Below are 22,341 nucleotides of genomic sequence, written 5' to 3' on the forward strand. Positions count from 1 at the left end.
ACATCCAAGGAAGGCAGCAGGTACGTAAATTACCCAATCCTGACACGGGGAGGGAGTGACAATAAATAACAATATCGTGCTCTATGAGTCTGGTAATTGGAATGAGTACAATCTAAATTCCTTAATAAGGATCCACTGGACGGCAAGTCTGGTGCCAACAGCCGCGGTAATTCCAGTTCCAATAGCGTATATTTAAGTTGTTGGAGTTAAAAAGCTTGTAGTTGGACTTAGGGGTGGGTCAACCGGTCAGCCTCACGGTGAGCACCGGTCTGCTCGTCCTTACTGTCGGTAATGCATTCCTGGCCTTAATTAGCTAGGTCGATCCTCCAGCGCTGTTACTTTAAAGAAATTAGAGTGCTCAAAGTAGGCCTACGCTTGTATACATTAGCATGGGATAACATCATAGGATTTCGATCCTATTGTGTTGGCCTTCGAGATCGGAGTAATGATTAACAGGGACTGTTGGGGGCATTAGTATTTCATAGTCAAAGGTGAAATTCTTGGATTTATGAAAGATGAACAACTGCAAAAGCATTTTCCAAGGATGTTTTCATTAATCAAGAACAAAAGTTGGGGTCTCGAAGAGGATCAGATACCGTCCTAGTCTTAACCATAAATGATACTGACCAGGGATCAGCGGATGTTGCGTTTAGGACTCCACTGGCACCTTATGAGAAATCAAAGTCTTTGGGTTCTGGGGAGAGTATGGTCGCAAGGCTGAAACTTAAAGGAATTGATGGAAGGTCACCACTAGGAGTAGAGCCTGCGACTTAATTTGACTCAACACGGGGAACTTACCAGGTCCAGACATTGTAAGGAGGATTCTGGGGATGTTGATTTATTTTGTCTGGTCTTATGTTTTTGGTCTTTGTTTTAGCTTTTGATACTGTTTGGTGCATTTATTTTGATGCGAAAGGATCTCATATTGATTAACGCTGGAAAAGATGTTCTTGCAGTGCCATCGAGCGATCTTCACGGTGATTTTTGTCCTTTTTTGCTATATTTTCTTTCGATTCTTAGTGTGTTTGGGTGCGTATTTCAATGTTAAAGTGTGAAGTGCATGTTTTATTTAGGATAAGTAGCTAAAAGCTTTGTGGCAGGTCCCATGGTGGACAAGAAAAGTTACAGTGCGGTTGACTTTTTTACGTCCTTTTTTCATCGTTTTTTCATGGATTAAGGGTTTCTTTTAAACCTATTATCTTTTTGATTGATTTGTATGGATGTACGGTTTTCTTTGCACGTTCTTTACTCAGTTTTGTTATCTAAGTTTTGTGTGATTCGTCTCTCTCATCTCCAGTGTGGTTTTCTTTGGGTTTCTTGTTGGAATTATTTCCTTTTAACTGGGCTAATTTTGTGAAGTAGATGTAGTATATTAGCATCTTTTAAGTCTTTTTGCTTATTATCTGGATTCGTGTTTTTGGTTGTCTCTAATTTTTTATAATAAGCAAGTTTACAGGTTTCTTTTTACGTTATTTTAGATTAGTTTGCCGCGTTTTTGTCTTTCGTTTTTGTCTTTTTTGTGTCTGCTAGGTTTCGCTGTCTTACAGGTTTTGGTCTCTGGGCCTAATTTGTTCTTCTTTCTTGCCTTTCGTGGAGGCATCCTTCTAGTTTGGCTAATGGAGGAAAGGCCTGATAGTGATACGAAAATATAGACGAATGAGATAAATGAACTCCCGGGGAAGTTGAAGTTCTCGGAAGAAGAATCGATTCAAGTTATGAGCAAAAATGGTGGAAAAAAGTCCAAGGTTTCGAGTCATGGACTATGGGCAAGATTATGGCGATAGAGCATCTGAACAGAGAAGCAATATACAGGGTGTTTAGGTCACTTTGGTATATAAAAGAAGGGTGGACTTTGTTGTATTAAAAGAAGGGGCCATCATAGTCTAGTTCGGATGCTTGGAAGATCGAAGCCGAATTCTTAATCTTATACCTTGGTTATTTGATAAATGCTTATTCTTAATGGTACCATTTATGAAGGGAAAGAACATAGATTCTTATGAATTTTGGCTGTCGCCTTTTTAGTTAAGAGTCTACAATATCCCTATAGAACTCATAGATTACCAACTAGCATTGGAAGTGGGGAACGCCATAGGTGAGCTGGTGGTGATAGATTGGAAGGATAGAAATGGTACGTGGACAAAATTCATGAGGCTAAAAGTTAAAATCGATATCTCAAAACCATTGAAGAGGGTTGTAAAGTTAGCGAGCAAAGATGGTGGAGAAACTATAGGGGTTATAAAGTATGAGAGGCTCCTCAATTTTTGTTATGTGTGTGGGATGATAGGACATACTACTAAAAATTTTCAAAACAGTAGGGCAAGGGCTGGGATAAATAATTCAAACTTCCAGTATGGAAGTTGGATGAGGATTCCTAATGTGAACCCAAATCAGGAGAGGAACATGAGGAGAAATGGGGTGGAAATTGTTAAGAAAATAATCCCTGCAAATGAGGACAATGAAGAAAGTCAAACAAATTCAAGGGATAAAAGTGGGCAGTCTTGCCAGAAAGAAAATGAGAAGGGAGGTGAAGAAGGCTCGATATTGACATCCCCTGTGGAAAAAAGACGTCACAAGCTAATACATGATAGCATGGGATGGTTAAAGCATAAGAGGAAGCGAATGAGGGGGCCGAATGAAAACAACAATTAAGAGAGCCCATCCAAAATTGTTAGGAGGAGATTGATGGAGAGTGTTTCACCCTTTAAGGCGGTGGCTGGAGATCAACCCCGCTAGGAACCATGAGGATCATATGTTGGAACTGTCGTGGGGTTGGGAACCCTGCGACAGTTCGTGATTTGAAGCAACTTCTCGTTGCTAATGATCCAAATATTATTTTCTTTTGTGAGACTAAAATCAATGCTAATAAATTTGATTCTATTCGTAGGAAGTGTAGAATGGAGGGATGCTTGGCAGTGAAGGTGGAAGGCAAAAGTGGGAGGCTGGTAATGATGTGGAAAGATAGCAAAATGGTCGAGATTCAAACCTACTGCAGCAACCATATTGACTTGTTGATCCATGTTGAGAATGACAGTCCCATTTGCTTCACGGGCTTTTATGGTAATACCGACCCTAATAAAAGACAGTGCTCTTGGAATATGCTTAGAAGGGTTGGAAAGTCTGTTAAGGAAAAGTGGATCATTTGGGGTGACTTCAATGCTATTCTTGATGAAGCGAAAAAAGAAGGGGCCAGGAGAAAGTCAACTGTACTTATGGAAGACTTTCATTTGGTTGCTGATGAGCTATCGATGGTGGACTTGAAGATCGACAATGGGTGGTTTACCTGGGTCAACAATAGGGAGGGTATAGCAAGGGTTAAGGAGATACTTGACCGTTTCCTTATGTCCACTAATGATGTGAATAGCTTCACTTTCCTAGAAACTAGGGCGATTCGGTAATCCAACTCTGACCATGATGCGATCATCCTAGACACCGAAGGTAGGAGGCCGAGAGATATTCTTAGGGATCTTAGACTCTACTTTAAGTATAACGTCTGCTGGACTAGAAATGAGGAAGCTAAAATGATTATCAAGGAAGCTTGGCAAAGCGGTACTCAGGAAACCATGGAAAAGATTATGAATGTGGGTAAAGAGCTTGGGAGATGGCAGTATATGAAGCTTAAACAAATGCATAACCAAATTGGAAGTTTGCAGGCAAAGATAAACAGAATTATTGATGGCCAGGGGAGTAATTACGAGGGAAATAAACTCAAAGCTATGCGGTTAAAGCTTGGAAATTTGTTGGATACAGAGGAAAAATACTGGGCTCAAAGGTCGAGGGTTAATTGGTTAAAAGAAGGGGATATGAATACTCGTTTTTTTCATGTCAGAGCGTTTAACAGGAGGAAAAAAAATAACATTGCTAGACCTAAAGATATCAATGGCTTTTGGAGAGAGAACACGGTTGATATTTGCAAAGCCATCAATGAGTATTTTCAACTTTTGTTTAAGTCAAATTTAAATTCGAATAATGTGCTTAACCTTGACTATATTGAGAGGTGCATTTCAGGGGAGGATAATGACAAATTATTGAAGGATTTTATGGACAGTGAGATCAAGGAGGCTTGTAGTCAAATGGATCCTAGGAAAGCCCCGAGAATTGACTGGTTGTTGGGAAATTTTTTTAAAGAAAATTGGGACGTTGTTGGAGAGGATGTTATTATACTGTGCCTTGATATTCTTAGGGGAGAAAAAAATGTGGACTGTTTAAATGATACCATTATTATTTTAATCCTTAAAATTAAAGAGCCGGTGGACATGACTAATTTTAGGCCCATTAGTATTTGCAGGGTGATATACAAAATTGTTACCAAAGTGCTAGCCAACCGGATGAGGGAAACGCTTCCGTTATGCATTAGCCAAAATCAAAGTGCTTTTGTTTCGAGGAGGATGGTCCATGATAACATTTTGATTGCCCATGAGCTAGTCCATTATCTTCAGAGTGGGAAGAATGGTTCTAATAAAGGGTTCGTAATTAAGCTCGACATGAGCAAAGCGTACGACCGGGTGGAGTGGAACTTCATTGAAGAGGTGATGAAAAAAATGGGCTACGCTGATGAATGGGTGACGAAAATCATGAGATGCGTTCGACTAGTTCGTTATGTTGTCAAGTACAATGATATCCTATCTGAAACAATTGTGCCAGAAAGAGGCCTTAGACAGACAGACCCTCTCTCCTTATCTTTTTTTATTTTACATGGAAGCATTTTCAAGGCTATTAATTCATGCTCAGAATAATAATATGCTTAAGGGTATTCAGGCTAGCATAAATGTGCCTCGTATTAATCATCTCTTTTTTGCTGATGATGCTCTTCTTTTTGTTCAAAATAAAAAAAAAGGGGACGTTGAGGAGATTGTGAATATTATTGCAAGTTTTAGTAGGGTTTCGGGCCAAGAGGTTAATAAGGATATGTTTATGATTATGTTTAGCCTAAAAACCCTAGCGGACCATAGGCATCTTTTTAGCTTTATGCTTGGGATACGTACTGTTGATAAGCTTGATAGTTATCTTGGGCTTCCACTACCTGTTAGTAGGAAAAAATCTTTAGCACTTAGTTACATTATCAATAGGCGTACATGTAGAGTAAGGAGCTGTTCGAAACATTTGCTTTCGTACGGAGGGAAAAAGGTCTTCATCAAGGCAATTATTCAGGCTATTCTGACCTACGCATTTTCAGTTTTTTTGGCTCTAAAAGGCATTATCGAGGAACTTCATTCACAAATGGGAAGGATGTGGTGGACTAATAACTACAAAGCTCGCGGGTGGGCAATAATGGCGTGGGAAAAAATGTGTTACCCGAAGGATATGGGCGGCATGGGCTTTCAAAACTTACACCTCTTCAACTTGGCTCTCTTGGGGAGACAGGTTTGGCAACTTATGTCTCAACAGGACACTTTATGTTTCAAGGTCTTAAGTCCAAAGTATTTCCCGGATGGGGACGTGTTCAGTTACAAATGGTGCGATAAACCATCCTTCACTTGGGTGAGCATTGCTAAGGCGGTTGACGTGCTTAATGACGACTTTATATGGCAAGTGGGAGATGGCAACATGATAGATTTTAGACGGGACCACTGGGGGGTTGAAGGCATTACAGGGGAGTCAGCTTGTTGATGTCCTTTTACGAATAATGAGAGAAAAGTCAAAGACTTGTGGGACTATAGAAACAGGCAGTGGAAAAGGGAGAGGGTGATCGAGATTTATGGTGATAATTTGGGGGACTGCATTTGCAATTTGTCCATTCCTCATAATGGCGTCAAAGATACCAGGACATGGATTCAAAACCCACACGGCATCTACACTTCCAAATCAGCTTATTCTTGGATGATTTTTAAGAAAGTTGGTTTCGGTCCCCATAGATTTTTTTGGCGCTCCATCTGGAAACTAAAGATGCTCCCAAAGATTAAAATTTTCAGCTGGAGAATAAGTCACAACATCCTCCCAATGTTTGATAATATTGCCCGTATTCGCCAGGGTTTCAATAACATATACCCGAGATGCCAAAGCAAAGATGAAATGCTGATTCATACGATGAAAGACTGCCCAAAGGCTCGTGAAATCCTTGTTGCTGGGGGTTTAAACAACAAATTACTTGAAGGGGTTTACACCGACTATATCAACTGGCTCGAAGATGTGTTTTGAGAGCTTGACAACAAGGCTGCTGTCGACTTCTTAACTCTTCTCTGGAATAGTTGGAATGATAGAAATAATCTAGTCTTTAAAGGTAAGATGGATGCTGCAGTGATGATATGGGAAAGGGCGTAAACATTTAATAAAGACTTTAGAATTTTTAACTTCATCGAGCCTCCGATTATCCCTCCCACTCTGAGAACATGGGTTGGAAAACCCCTCTGACTGGCTATATCAAAGTGAATGTGGATGCTACTGTTTCGAATGGGTGCAGTGGTTTTGGTGTAGTCGTAAGAGACAATGATGGTTTTGTTCTGAGGGGTTGTTATAAGTTCAGGAATGAAGCTATGGATGTTAGCTGGGCTGAGCTAAAGGCGTTTACTGAAAGATTAAAGCTGGCCAAAAAATTAAATGTGACCCAGCTTATTTTGGAATCGGACAGTGCAATGCTAGTCAACAAGGTCAATAAGCGGGTGTAGGATATTATCATATTGGGCTAGCGCATTAGGCAAGAGTGCGAAGCCTTTAAAAATTTTATGTCCAAATTAATTGGATCAATCGTCATAGTAATACTGCTGCGGATTTTTGTGTAAATTAGCTATTACGAAAAATTTGATTTGTACTTTGATATGGATTATCCGGTGGAGATCCATAATTTTATCATTCATGATACAATAAAATGAGGTAGACCTTTGGGTTATTTTTTTTAAAAAAAAAAGAATGTTGCCTAGTAGCAGATTGACGAAGTTTTTTTAGCTTTTTAAGGGGTAGAGATCTACTGCCTCACGACGTGGCCCGCCTCCAACCTGAGGTAGGGTGCGTCCTCAGTCGCCCGTGGGGGTCGGGTTGTCCCGTAACAACTCATCAATAGTGGTGGGTCGATCACCGGCGCTAGTAGTCGGGGTGATGTTTTTTGGCCAATCAAGCTCGTGCCCATAGAAATGTAGCCAACGACTCTAGGACCAAGTTCCTTATATCAGGAAAAGTTCTCTTAGGTTGGCTTATGCATTGCTATGGGCTCGATCTTGGCTTGCCCATTCTCCCCCATCATGTTAGGGACCCCTTGTGCCTTTCAAGTCAGCAACCATTTGGCGTCTTGGCCTTGCCAAGGCCTAGCCTGTATTCGAAGCTACCCGTGACCTCAGTACCAAGTCCCTTTGATGGCAACAACTCACTGAGGGGTATAAGTTGAGTTTGTAGGCTCGTTTTTTGCTCGACCAAATCCTAGTCGGATTTTTCCCCTCGTAGTTCTCGTGCCAAGTGGTTGTGGTGTGCCCTCATTTCATTGTTCCTTCTGCTCCCTACTAATGTATTGGTTGGGTGGGTTGTTGGCAGTTGTGCGTGGGTGCTACTACTAGTACGCAATGGGCATATGAGTGGTTTTTTAGTTATGTGTATTGGCAGGCTTCGTGCTACCCGTATCGAACTATCGAGCTACACTCCTCTTCATTGACTCCCCTTGTTCTAATTGAACCCAAGGGGGTGTGATCGAGATCCTGTGTTGCGTACCTAAGCTAGATGGAATTATGGATGTGTTGCCGTCCCTTCTCCATCTCTTGTACTTTTGGGTGCATGGTGGACCACAATCGTGCTTTGTGTCCCAAGTGTACCCCCTTAAATCAGTGTGGCCTCGTCGGTGCACTGGTGCTCGATCGTGCTTTTGGATGTGGAAAATATTTTTGAGAGTAGGGTTTAGGCTATTGTCTCTCAATGCCTAGGCATTTTGTCTCTTGACACGGATGATGCTCGTGCTCTATTATGACCTCTTCGTTGATAACGCAACATATTGAGGGCTATGCAGTGCCGACGTCGCAGAGGAATGCTACCTGGTTGATCCTGCCAGTAGTCATATGCTTGTCTTAAAGATTAAGCCATGCATGTGTAAGTATGAATAGATTTAGACTGTGAAACTGTGAATGGCACGTTAAATCAATTATAGTTTGTTTGATGGTATTTACTACTCGGATAACCGTAGTAATTCTAGAGCTAATACGTGGAACAAACCTTGACTTCTGGAAGGGATGCATTTATTAGATAAAAGGTCGACGCGGGCTTTACTCATTCCTTTGATGACTCATGATAATTCGACGGATCGCATGGCCTTTGTGTCGGCGACGCATCATTCAAATTTATGCCCTATCAACTGTCGATTGTAGGATAGTGGCCTACTATGGTGGTGATGGGTGACAGAGAATTAGGGTTCAATTCTGGAGAGAGAGCCTGAGAAACGGCTACCAGATCCAAGGAAGGCAGCAGGTGCGCAAATTACCCAATCCTAACACGAGGAGGTAGTGACAATAAATAACAATACCAGGTTCTATGAGTTTGGTAATTGGAATAAGTACAATCTAAATCCCTTAATGAGGATCCATTGGAGGGCAAGTCTGGTGCCCACCAGCCGCGGTAATTCCAACTCCAATAGCGTATATTTAAGTTGTTGCAGTTAAAAAGCTCGTAGTTGGACTTAGGGATGGGTCTGGCGGTCTGCCTCACGGTGAGCACCGGTCTGCTCGTCCCTACTATCGACGATGCGCTCTTGGCCTTAATTGGCTGGGTCGTTCCTCCGACGTTGTTACTTTGAAGAAATTAGAATGCTCAAAGCAGGCCTACGCTTGTATACATTAGCATGGGATAACATCATAGGATTTCGATCTTATTATGTTGGCCTTCGGGATCGAAGTAATGATTAACAGGGGACAGTCAGGGGCATTCATATTTCATAGTCAGAGGTGAAATTCTTGGATTTATGATAGACGGAAAACTGTGAAAGCATTTGCCAAGGATGTTTTCATTAATCAAGAATAAAAGTTGGGGGCTCGAAGACTATCAGATACTGTCCCAGTCTCAACCATAAATGATGCTGACCAGGGATCGATGGATGTTGCTTTTAGGACTCCGCCGACACCTTATGAGAAACCAAAGTCTTTGGGTTCTGGGGGGAGTATGGTCGCAAGGCTGAAACTTAAAGGAATTGACGGAAGGGCACCACCAGTTTTGGAGCCTGCCGCTTAATTTAACTCAACACGGGGAAACTGACCAGGTCCAGACATAGTAAGGTTTGACAGATTGAGAGCTCTTTCTTGATTCTATGGGTGGTGGTGCATGGCCGTTCTTAGTTGGTGGAGCGATTTATCTGGTTAATTCCATTAACGAACGAGACCTCATCATGCTAACTAGCTACATGGAGGTGATCCGCCATGGCTAGCTTCTTAGAGGGACTATAGCCTTTTAGGCCAAGGAAGTTTGAGGCAATAATAGGTCTGTAATGCCTTTAGATTTTCTAGGCCACACGCGCGCCACACTGATGTATTCAACGAGTCTATAGCCTTGGCCAACATGCTCGAGTAACCTTTGAAATTTCATCGTGATGGGGATAGATGATTGCAATTGTTAGTCTTCAATGAGGAATTCCTAGTAAGCGCGAGTTATCAGCTTGCGTTGACTATGTCCCTACCCTTTGTACACACCGCTATCGCTCCTACCGATTGAATGGTCTGGTGAAGCGTTCGGATCGCAGCGACGTGGGCGATTCGCTGCCCTCGACGTCACGAAAAGTCCATTAAACCTTATCATTTACAGGAAGGATAAGTCGTAACAAGGTTTCCGTAGGTGAACCTGCGGAAGGATCATTTTCGGAACCTGCCTAGTAGAGCGACCTGTGAACGCGTTGTAAAAAACACCGGAGGTGTCGCGGGTGCATCATCGCCTCTCGCCACCCCTGCGTGTTGGAGCGGCCAGCCTTTTCATCCCTTTTCCCATTAGGTGGGGTGACATGTCAAGATCAACCTCTTCGATGCAAAACGAACAAACCCCTGGCACGAATGTAACTAAGGAATCGAAATGAAAAAAAGGGACACATCTTCTGTCGCAACACCGTTCGTTTTGTCAGTGCTTCAGTGATGTTGTTCTTTTGTCACAAAATGTATAGAATGACTCTTGGCAATAGATATTTCGGCTCTTGCATCGATGAAGAACGTAGCAAAATGCGATACTTGGTGTGAATTGAAAAATCTCGTGAACCATCGAGTCTTTGAACGCAAGTTGCACCCCAAGCCATTAGGCCGAGGGCATGTCTGCCTGGGTGTGATGCATCGTCACCCCTATCCAACCCTAATCCCTTGAGACTCGGTTAGACCGTGGGTAGAAATTGGCCTCCTGTACGCTCACAGCCAGCAATTGGCCTAAATTCAAGTCCTCGATGACATCATCATCATGACTATTGGTGGTAATGCTGTAAGCAACCTCATTCGAAGTCGTGCACGTTCGTCAATCGTGACCCTTGAACCTTTTCGGCATCGCAAGGACAGTGCTCGCATTGTGACCCTAGGTCAAGCAGGATTACCCGCTGAGTTTAAGCATTTCAATAAGTGGAGGAAAAGAAACTTACCAGGAATCCCCTAGTAACGACAAACAAATCGGGAAAAGGCCAGCTTGAGAATTAGGCGCCATAGGTGTCTGAATTATAGTCTGGAGAAGCGTCCTCTGTGGCAGACTGGGCCCAAGTCCCTTGGAAAGAGGCGCCGGAGAGGGTGAGAGCCCCGTTGTGCCCTGACACTGTCGCACCATGAGGCGTTGTCTACGAGTTAGGTTGTTTGGGAATGTAGCCCTAATCAGGCGGTAAATTCTGTCCAAGGCTAAATATGCTAAGGAGTGTGTAACAACTCACCTATCGAATCAACTAGCACCCAAAAATGGATGGCGCTTAAGCGCACGACTTATACCTAGCCGTCAGGGCAAGGGCCAGGCCCTGATGAGTTAGAGGGCGCAGCGGTCGCCGTAAAACCCTGGGCGTGATCCCAGACATAGCGGCCGTTGGTGCAGATCTTGGTGCTAGTAGAAAATATTCAAATGAGAACTTTGAAGGCCGAAAAGGAGAAAGGTTCCATGTGAACGGCACTTGCACATGGGTTAGTCGATCCTAAGAGAAAGGGGGAAGCCCGTTCGATAGTGTGCTCAGTACGAGCTTCGAAAGGGAATTGGGTTAAAATTTTTAAACCAGGACGCGACAGCTGACGGCAACATTAGAGAGTCCGAAGATGTCAGCGGGGGCCTCAGGAATAGTTATATTTTCTGTTTAACGGGCTGCTTACCTTGGAAACGGTTCAGTCGGAGGTAAGGTCCAGTGGTCGAAAGAGCACCACACGTTGCGTGGTGTCCGGTGTACCCTCGGTGGCCCTTCAAAATCCAGAGGGCCGAGTGCCATCTGTACTCGGTCGTACTCATAACTGCATCAGGTCTCCAAGGTGAATAACCTCTGGTCAATGGAACAATGTAGGCAAGGGAAGTCGGCAAAATGGATCTGTAACCTCGGGAAAAGGATTGGCCCTGAGGGCTGGGCACAGGGCTCCCAGTCCCGAACCTGTCAGCTACTGGTGTACTACTCGAGCTACTCCCGCGGTGAGAGTGGGTCACTGCGTGTCGGCCGGGGGACGGACTGGGATTGGCTCCCTCGGGGGCCTTCCCCGAGTGACGAACAGTTGACTCAGAACTAGAACGGACAAGGGGAATTTGACTGTTTAATTAAAACAAAGCATTGCGACGGTCCCTGTGATGCTCACGCAATGTAATTTCTACCCAGTGCTCTGAATGTAAAAGTGAAGAAATTCAACCAAGCGCGGGTAAACAGTGGGAGTAACTATGTCTCTCTTAAGGTAGCCAAATGCCTTGTCATATAATTAGTGATGCGCATGAATGGATTAATGAGATTCTCACTATCCCTGTCTACTATCCAGTGAAACCAAAACCAAGGGAACGGGCTTGGCAGAATCAGTGGGGAAAGAAGACCCTGTTGAGGTTGACTGTAGTCCAACTTTTTAGAAATAACTTGAGAAGTGTAGGATAAGTAGGAGCTCTCGAGCGAAATTGAAATACCACTACATTTAAACGTTATTTCACTTATTCCGTAAATCAGAAATGGGGCACAACCCCTCTTTTTAGACCCAAGGTTGGCTACGATCGGCCGATCCAGGAGGAAGACATTGTCAGGTGGGGAGTTTGGCTGAAGTGGTACATCTGTTAAAAGATAACGCAGGTGTCCTAAGATGAGCTCAATGAGAACAAAAATTTCGTGTGAAACAAAAGGGTAAAAGCTCATGTGATTCTGATTTCCAGTACGAATACAAACTGTGAAGCGTGGCTTATCGATCCTTTAGACCTTCAAAATTTGAAGCTAGAGGTGTCAGAAAAGTTACCACAGGGATAACTGGCTTGTGGCAGCCAAGTGTTCATAGGCAGAATTCACCAAGTGTTGGATTGTTCACCCACCAATAGGGAACATGAGCTGGGTTTAGACTGTCTTGAGATAGGTTAGTTTTACCTTACTGATGGCCGCGTCAAAATAGTAATTCAACCTAGTATGAGAGAAATCGTTGATTCGTACAATTGGTCATCGTGATTGGTTGAAAAGCCGCGGCACGGTTACGATAATCGGATTATGGTGAACGCCTCTAAGTCAGAATTTGGGCTAGAAGAGATGCACGCGCCTGTCGCCCGATTGCCGACTTGCAATAGGGGCCTTTGGCCCCCACGGGCACGTGTCGTAGGTGCAGCGACTGCGGCAGACAAGTCATGGGCGCCTCCTCGGAGCGTAATTCCCATCGAGCAGTGGGTGGAATCCTTTGTAGATGATTAAATATGCAACGGGTATTGTAAGTGGCAGAGTGGCCTTGCCACAAATATCCACTGAGATTCAACCCTTTGTCGCTTCGATTCATCCCTCCCCACATCTCTCTTCCGATCCCCTTTTGTTCTTTTGCACGTCCGGACCCTGGGGTGCCCAAGTGGGGGACTTGGTGTAAGGAGTTAGTTAAACACTTGGCCGTGCCGCCCCCTCGAGAAATGTGGCACAAAGGGGGTCGTGATGGTGCAGGTACGAGCTCTCAACTATTGGTGGTCTGGACACTTGTTCAATTTTTTGCCGTGTCGTGCCATGCCATCATGCCATATTTCATTCGGCTTCTTGTATTTGTATTTGTTTTAGGCCAACAGAAAAAGAAATTCAGTTCAAAATACTAAGTGTAAGAGGCCTAAAAAAAGTTGCCCCGTTTCAGACATGTGCAGGATCCTCGTACAACATTCGTAATGTAGGCCATCTCGTAGTGCGGGGTCATCAGGCAATATTAGAACCTTGGTGCCTCGGATGTACAAGAGTGTCGAGCACCGTCTGCCTCTATTGGTGCGGGAGTGTTGGGCTAAAAAAAGTGTTCTTGGTTCAGACATCTGAAACCTGTCCCTGTTTCAGACACATGAATGTCGACTGGTAGCACATTGACCAAGTTTTTTTAGCTCTTTAGGGGGAAAGTGATATTGAGCGGCCAAAAGTTATCCAGGGCACTGCCCACGCCCATCACATACCTGTACGTTGGTGCCGCCCACCACCGGTTAGGTTCTCGATGGTGCTCCAATGATCCATCTCGGCGATGCTCTGGCGAGCCATCCTGGGATATACAAAACGGCGCAATGTGTGCCTCCCCAATCCCAAAAGGTAGAATTTGGAGAGGTTTTGATAATACTTGCCTAAGGTGCGGTATAGAGAAGGAGACTTTGATTCATGCTTTAAAAAATTTTTCGATGGCTTGGGAAGTGTTAGAGCACGGTGGTCTTAACAATAACCTGTTGGAGGGCGATTATAATCGGTGCAGTAACTAGATTGAAGGAGCGGCGCGGCTGCTGGATAAGAAGGCTCTGTATGACTTTGTTACCGTGCTGTGGAATATTTAGAATAGCAGGAATAACTGTATTATCGTGGTGTAGAGGAGGAGGGAAGGACGACTTGGGAGAGAGCTGCTTCGTTGAGCCACGATTTTCGAATCTTCAATCTGCTGGAAGAGCCTATGTTGCCATGGAAGTCAGAGGATAAAGCCTGGAGCAAACCTGCTCAGGGATGGGTAAAAAGAAATTTCGATGCCTTTGTTAATGAAAAAGGAATGTATTTTGGGTTGGTGGCCAGGGACTCTGACGGTTTAGTTCTTGGTGGGCGGATAGGCGTGATGGATAAGGAGGTGCAAATTGAATGGGCAAAAATGCTACCGCTAGAAGAAAGTATCTATTTTGCCAGGTCAAAGGGGTGGTACAACGTGGAAACGGAGATCGATTGTGTTAGCCTTGTTAACCGGTATAATAAAAGGGACTTTTATTTGACTACGTTTGGCCACCGCATGCGTGAGATCCACATGATATTGGATTCGTTTAATTGTTTTATTTTTAAGTGGGCCTCGAGATGTTGTAATAAAACTGCGGATAAGCTTTATAATTTGGCTTTGGCTAATATTTGTATTGTGAACTTTAAGATGGATTATTCAGCAGATATTCATTATTTTGTGTTAAATGATGCAATAAAATAGTTTTAACCTTTGGGTTATTTTCTATCAAAAAAGAATGTCTCCTGGTAGTATGCAAGCGCGTTTTGTGATTTTTTCTCCAAGATTTTGCGATTTCTTTTCTTGTTTTTCCTGTCGTGTGTCTACCTTATTCTTTCAAATATTATGACAGTTTGAGGATTCTGAGTGCGTTGCTTTGGGTGTGATTGTGATTAGTTTGCTATTTCTTTTTTGTTTTTTATTTGTCGGTGGAGGTACGGTGCTTTTTTTTTAATGTGATAGGGTCTGGCAGTGCTTTTGGCTGGACAAGACGTCTTTTTTGTGCAGGGCTACTCGATTGACTTCACGGTGAATTCTATCCGATTTCTTTTGTTTTGGTTTTATATTTTATTTTGAGTGCTTCTACTTTCTTGTTGTTTTTGTTCGTTTGTATTTGCATGTTTTTTCATTTTCTTTACATTGGGAATTTTATTGAGGGCCCCATGGCAGCCAGAAACTTTAATTTTCATTTGACTTTTCTACGTCCCCGTTGAGTTGTTTCTGCATGAAAGAAGAGTTTTTTACATATTCGTACATATAGGTTGCATGGCTACAAGCATGTTGGGTTTTTATACGTTTTCGTCGTCTGTTTAGTATTTTAGTTTTGGCTGCTTTGTTATCTCGATATAGGTGTGTTTTCTTTTTGTTTCTTGCTGGGTTTCTTTTTGTTTAGAGGCTGTCTCTTGTCAAGTTGGTGCTTTGTGTCGTGAATTTTCTTAGCCTTGTGCTAGGTTTTCTATTTTTTTCTTCTTTATTAGGTTGATTTTTCTTCTTTAGGTTTTCACAATAGTCTTGTCTTTTCCTGTTTCGCTTGTGCACATTGGGTTCTTTGGATGTGGTTATTGTCCATTCTTCTTCGTGCGCAGGGCCCCTGGGTCTGTGGATTTGTTTCTTGGTGTTTTCCACCTCCATCTGTCTTGCTTACATTGGTTTTTATTTTTAGCTATCCTATGGTAGAAAGGTTAGAGAACGATACGACAATGATGACGGAGGAGATTAATGAGCTCTTGGAGAGGTTGAAGTTCTCAGAGGTCGAATTTGTGCAAGTTGTTAGCAAAAACAATGATAAAAATATGCAAGGGTTTGAGTCATGGGTTGTGGGTAAGATTATGGTGACAGAGGCTCCAAACAGAGAAACGATGTACAGGGTTTTTCGATCACTTTGGTACACAAAAGAGGAGATTGATTTTGTAGCTCTGTAAGAGAAGGTCGTGATTGTTAAGTTTGGGTGCCTGGAGGATCGAAGCCATGTCACCTTGGTTATTTGATAGATGTCATTTTTTAATGTTACCTTTTGAAAAAGGGCAGGATATGTGATGGTCGTGAAACTAACTAAAAATTTGACTTAAGGTAAGCTCACCTATCGAACAGTAGCATAGTTATGGTGAGACTGGAAATATCGTATCCACGAGGACTAAAAGTACTAGTAATTACTATCTTTTTATTATCCAGCCTAAAATTTAAAAGAATGTTTTTAAACTAAACTAATTATCTAATTAACAAAGATTACGACAGAGATGAAAGTTTGAAAATACTTTAGGAAAACCAATGGAGAAGACAATACCCAAGGAAGAATCCACCTAGACTTCACTTATTACCTTTGACTTAGACGATTTATTCACTTGACTTATTCCGTAGAAATCCCCAATTTATATTAATATCCCTTTTGAGACTAAAAACAACTAACTCTAGGTTGATTAATTGAAATCTCTTTCTAATTAAAACCCCTATTGTCACATTAACTCAATCTATGGATTCCCTTATTAGATTTTGCTCTAATTCGACAGATTTATGTCATCTTATCTCTAGGATTGCATGCAGCTCTGCTTAATTATGAATGATCTACTCTTAAACAGGGACTTTTCCTCCATTGAATAAGCACATCAAAAACCTGAATTAATATCCTGGAATATTAAAGCAAGGATTAAAATTCACAATTAAGAATAAGAACAAATATTTATCATATAAATCAAAGAGTAATGAGATTCATCTTAGGTTTTATCTCCCTTAGGTATTTAGGGAGTTTAGTTCATAATAATAATGGAAAACATCTCAAAGTTTGGAGAACAACAAAACATAAAGAAACCCAAAGAACTTCTAGGAAATTGGATGGAAATCTTCAGTCTTGATGTAGATCCTGGCTCTGAGGTGATTCCGATGGCTGTTCTTGAGTATTTTCTGCCTCCAACTCTGTGTGTCTCCTTTAATCCTCTTTTAGGGTGTTTATATAGGCTTTAAAATGCTTCTAAACCCTCAAAAGTGCCTTTTTCCGAGTAGAACTAGACTTGGGCTCGACAGGGACATGGCCGCGTGCCATGCCCGTGTGCAGGTGCTCAATAGTTGGTTTCTAGTCGACACGGTAATGACACACGTGCGTGTGGTCTGCCCGTGTGCCTCACTCGAGCGTGTGGATAACCTGTGTAGATGTGCTTAGGCAGTGTGAAACACTGATTTAAGCCCAATTTGTCCGTTTTTGGCCCGTTTCTTGATCTTTTTGCTATCCTAAGCTCTCTTGAGTATAAAACATGAAATTAAAGGACTAGGAGCATCAAATTCACTTAAGCCAAGGAAAATTCATTCATAAATATGTCAAGCATGGGGTAAAAATATGTATATATTACGATTTATCAATATTGGATCGTATGAATTTGGGTTGTCACCTTTCTGGTTAAGAATTTATAACTTCCCTTTAGAATTTATGGATCGTCAAATGGCTTTTGATGTCGGAAACGCTATAGGGAAGTTGATGGCAATCGACTGGAAGGATCGATATGGAGGGTAGACTGAATTCATGAGGATTAAAGTCAAGATTGATGTCTTGAAACCCTTGAGGAGAGTTGTGCGAGTTGTTGAGAAGGATGGAGGGGAAAAGATAGGGGTTATAAAGTATGAACGACTTCCGAATTTTTGCTATGTTTGTGGGTTGATTGGTCGTACTACTAAAAATTACAAAAATAACAAGGAAGGTATGGGGATAAATGACTCAAATCGTCAGTTTGGAAGCTAGATGAGGGCACCTATTGTGACTCCAAACTAAGAGAGGGGCCTGAGAAGAAACGGGGTGGAAGTGGTTATATCAAATGCTCGAACGTATGACGAGAAAGTTGAAAGTAATACAAACTCGAGGGAAGAGAGCGAGCAGTGTAACAACCCAATTTCAAGGAAATCAAAATAGTGGTTTCGAGACCACAAATCCGAGTTCGAAAAATGAAATTATTTAAATTTCATAAAATGATAGGTATTACGATAGGAATATTGCATGAAAATTTTTATAGAAAAATTTTATCAATTATGTGTCTAATTGCAAAAAAGACTAAATTGAATAAAATGTCAAAGTTGAATTCTAGTAGTTATAAGAACTAAATAGCTATAGAATTAAAAGTGAGAAGTCCTTCTATGGCAATTAAACCATTGATGAAAAATATGTAGATATTTTTAGTGAGTCATCCATGGAAAAATTGAAAAAGGTTAAGGATTAAATTGGAAATTGAATTAAATAAAGTATGATAAATAATTAAATAGAATTAAACCCATTTTATATCATCTTTTTCTTCATAAAATACATGGAAACCCTAGGAGAGAGAAAAGAAACTTTTGAAGTTTATATTGGTAAGTTCTATGCCCTGTTTTTAGTAATTTTTATATTTTTGGGATCGGGAAAGCTTAATCTTGGGTGATTAAATTGAAAGAAAATCAAAGTTTAGAAAATTACCCATGGATGAATATGCTGTAAATTGAAAGTTTTTGATAGAAAATGAAAGATTATTGATAGATAAACCACTTTTACAAAGTGATTTTTTAGTGAAAACATGTGTAGGGACTAAATTGTGGAGTAGTGAAATTCTTGAAAAAATTCTGAAATTTATGAAATCATGTGCTGTAAAAGTTATATTGGAATTTCGAATAAGCTTGGAATAATGAGTAAATTGCATGAATTTCAATTTTCGAGCTTAGAGACGAAATTGGAATTAATTAAAAGTTTAAGGGCAAAATGGTACTTTTGCCTAAAATGTGAAATCGGTTTGATTGAATGTAAAAATCATAGAATTGTTGATTAAATTTATTTATATAGATCCGAAAGTGTCGAACAAAGAAAAAGATAGAGGGAAAGAAAAAGTCTCGGATTAGTAAATACGATCAATTGTCAAGGTAAGCTCGTATAACTAAATTAAGCATGTAAATGTGTTGAATTGATTGTTGAATTATGTACATCATGATTTGTAATTGGTATATATAAGTAATAAACCAATAATGATTTGTGATTTACATGTAAATGATGAAATATTACATGAATCTGTTTGAATATTGATTTCCGATTGGACAGGTGATTACCGTGTATATGAGATCCCGCATATGTTGCAATAAAGGTTGTTCCGAAAGGATAATCTTTTAATCTCATTATGAAAAGGAAACATATCCTGAAAAGGTAATACTTGAAAAGGACTTATGTACCCAAGTGGTACAACTTGAAAAGGTTATGTACACTTTGTGTGTACACTTGGAAAGGTTGGGTATACTTTGTGTATACCATATGAAAAGGAAAGGTATACTTTGTGTGTACCACTTGAAAAAGAATGTACACCTCAAGTGTACAACTGGAAAAGGAAAGGTCTATCTGAAATTCAATAATTCAGCGGTAACGACATACATAGTTATATAAAGAGAAATGGTATGATGAGCTCATCTATGCATTTTATTTGAAAACTAATCAATTGGTTGAATGATTGTGTATAGGCATTATTTGCTAATTGACTAGGTTAATGGACATATTATTTAATGTGTAAATTAATTGATGAACATGAATGGTAAGTGTACTTTGGTTATATGAACTTACTAAGCATTAGTGCTTACTAGGTTTTATTTTCCTGTTCTATAGTGCTCAAGGCTCATGAAGGTTGGAATTGGGTCGGAGCTATCATCACACTATCAATCCTTTCATTTTGGTAAAAAATGATAAACCTATTTTTATATAATGACATGTATAAGCTTTTATGGCCAAATGATAAATTAATATTTTGGGGTGTAATTAAGTCATAAAAGTGGTTAGTAATGCATGTTTGAGATGGATATGTTGTGAATTATTATAGAAACATGTTGATTTGAGTATTGGTAATTGGTTGAATTGGTTGGTATATACCTGTAAGATTTCATGCAGGTAAATGATTTGGCTTGGGGTGAGAAATGAGGCTAGAAATGGCCTTATTTTGTCCACATAGGTATGACACACGGGCATGTGTCTAGGCCGTGTGTGACACACGGGCATGTGTCTAGGCCGTGTGTGACACACGGTAAGCCCACAGGCGTGTGAAATGAATGTGTGTCCCTACATCCTTAAATGTGAAGTCAGGATAGTACAAGGGCAAAAGACACGGCCATGTGTCTTGGTCATGTGAAGGACACGGGTTTCAAGCATGGTCGTGTGTCAAAATCAAGTGAAAATGGCTTAAAATGGTGAAAAATTAGTGTACCACACGGCCTAGCCGCATAGGCGTGTGCCCAGGCCGTGTGCCCCTTTGATACTTAAGAAATTGCAAGTCAGAATTCCACACGGGCTGGCCACACGGCCATGGGATCCCCACAGGCTGGCCATACGGCCATGTCCCAAGCCACACGGGCGTGTGCCCCTATCTTCAAGGATAAATTTCCAAAGTTGCCAGTTTAGTCCCGAACCACTTCCAAAGCATGTATTGGGCCCCGTAGGCCAATATTAGGGACTTTTTGATGAAATTTGAAAATTTTTGATTTGGAATGCAAATTTATGACTCGGTTTTGTACAAATGCTAATGTATAAGTTTAGTAATGCCTCGTAACCCTATTCCGGTGACAGATACGGGTTAGGGGTGTTACAAGCAGCATGGGGATAAAGGGAAGGAGAGAGTTTGCGAAGAAGAGTCAATGTCCACCTCTCCTTTGAAAAGAAGAATCCATAAAACAGGGAGGGATGGATTGAGGAGATTCAAGAGTAAACGAAAAAGGCACAGGGGGTCACACGGTGACAATACGGATGAGAGCCCAATTAGAGTTGTTAAGAGGAAGCTATTGGAAAATGTCTCACCCTTTTAGGCGATGGCTGGTATGAAAATCCTTAGCTGGAACTATCGTGGGGTTGGGAACCCAGCGACAGTTCGTGAGTTGAAGCAACTCCTTGTTGCAAATGTTCCTGATATTGTTTTTCTTTGTGAGACTAAAATTTCTTCTAATGGTTTTCATCGTATTCGTAATATGTGTAAAATGAAAGGCTGTCTAGCAGTTAGTTTGGAAGGGAAGAGTGGTGATTTGGCTTTGTTGTGGAGGGATATCATGAATGTCTCGGCACAAAACTACTTAAAATATCATATCGATTCGCTTGTTAGTATGGATGATGGTGAGACGTTTTGGTTCACTGGGTTTTATGGCTAGACCGACCCTAGCTTAAGACAACAGTCTTGGGATATATTGAGGAGGGTTAAGAGTAAGGTGGATGAAGGTTGGATTGTGGGGGGTGATTTTAACACCATTTTGAATTGTTCTGAGAAGGAGGGTGGTCGTCGAAAACCCAAGACTTTGATGGATGAATTTTGTGATATTTTGGAGGTGTTAAATTTGACCGATGTTAAAACCTGCAATGGATGGTTCACGTGGACAAATAATAGGGACAGTGATAGGTTTATTAAAGAAAGGCTAGATAGATTTGTTGTCTCCGGTATCTTCTTAGAAAAAATGCCCTTTCTCACTTCTTATATTGTTCGCCAATCTAAGTCTGATCACGAGGCTATCATGATGGATACTGATGGTAGCAAACCCCAAGAGGAAAGGGCTGACCATAGGGTTTGGTTTAGATATGATACTTGCTGGGCGAAGGAGCAAGAGTTTAAAGACATTATTATGAGTATATGGTCTAAAGAGGACCACAACATGTTGGAGAAAATGAAACTGACTCGAGACAAACTGGGACCGTGGCAGTATCAACATTATAGAAGGATGAAGTATAAAATAAAAGGGCTGGAGAAGGAGATTAGTAAGCTCATGGATGGTCCTACGAATGAGAGGTCTATGAGCCTTCTTAAACAAGCTCGCGGTAAGCTGGGCCATTTTTACGATGTGGAGGAAAGATACTGGGCACGTAAGGCTCGATCCCAGTGGCTGAGGGAAGGTGATAGAAACACCCACTATTTTCACGTTCGGCTTTGGGTCATAGAAGAAAGAATAGTATTACGAGACTTAAAGATGAGCAGGGGAATTGGCATGAAGATGATAAGGAGATCTATCGCATTGCCTGGAATTATTTTAATGACCTGTTTGAGACCTCGAGTAATTTGGATGTTGAAAGCGACTTACAGCATGTTCCGGTTTGCATTGTTGTAAAGATTAATAGAAGGTTGAATGGCGAATTTACGGACGAAGAGATCTTGAGGGCTTTTAAACAAATGGACCCGCAAAAGGCTCCAGGGATTGATGGGCTCTTGGGAAGTTTTTTCAAGGATCATTGGTCTATAGTGGGGGAAGATGTTCTTAGAGTGTGCCATGATATTCTTCAGGGCAATAAGAGTGTCGAATGTGTTAATGAAATTTTGATTACTTTAATCCCAAAAATTAAGAATCCTTATGAAATAGCTAACTACCAATTAGTCTCTGCAGGGTTATCTATAAGATTGTTTCAAAGACTCTTGCTAATCGGCTCAAAAAGGTCCTCCCCTTGTGTATAAGCCAAAATCAGAGCGCCTTCGTTCCCAACCATATGATCCATGACAATTTAGTGCCCATGAGCTCATGCACTATCTTAATAGCTCTAAAAATGGCCCGAACAAAGGATGTATGGTCAAGCTCGATATGAGCAAAGCTTATGATCAAGTGGAGTGGAGTTTTCTTGATAATGTGTTGA

The 22,341-nt window shown here is 41.3% G+C and overlaps 1 protein-coding gene and 1 non-coding gene across 2 annotated transcripts; both read left to right on the forward strand.

Annotated features, from left to right (window-relative positions):
• The first annotated feature begins 2,738 nt into the window (after positions 1-2,738).
• On the forward strand, positions 2,739-5,607 carry LOC108451662 (uncharacterized). The gene is made up of 3 exons (XM_017749327.1): positions 2,739-3,391; positions 3,503-4,526; positions 4,642-5,607. The coding sequence occupies exons 1-3, from the start codon at positions 2,739-2,741 to the stop codon at positions 5,605-5,607; spliced, it is 2,643 nt and encodes an 880-aa protein (XP_017604816.1).
• Positions 5,608-10,054: 4,447 nt separating this feature from the next.
• Positions 10,055-10,210, forward strand: LOC128293667 (5.8S ribosomal RNA). Its single transcript, XR_008283845.1, has one exon. It is a non-coding gene; the product is annotated as a 5.8S ribosomal RNA (ribosomal RNA).
• The last annotated feature ends 12,131 nt before the right edge of the window (positions 10,211-22,341 follow it).

The sequence above is a fragment of the Gossypium arboreum genome, chromosome 5 (assembly GCF_025698485.1).
Source record: "Gossypium arboreum isolate Shixiya-1 chromosome 5, ASM2569848v2, whole genome shotgun sequence".
In the NCBI taxonomy this organism is placed as follows: domain Eukaryota; kingdom Viridiplantae; phylum Streptophyta; class Magnoliopsida; order Malvales; family Malvaceae; genus Gossypium; species Gossypium arboreum.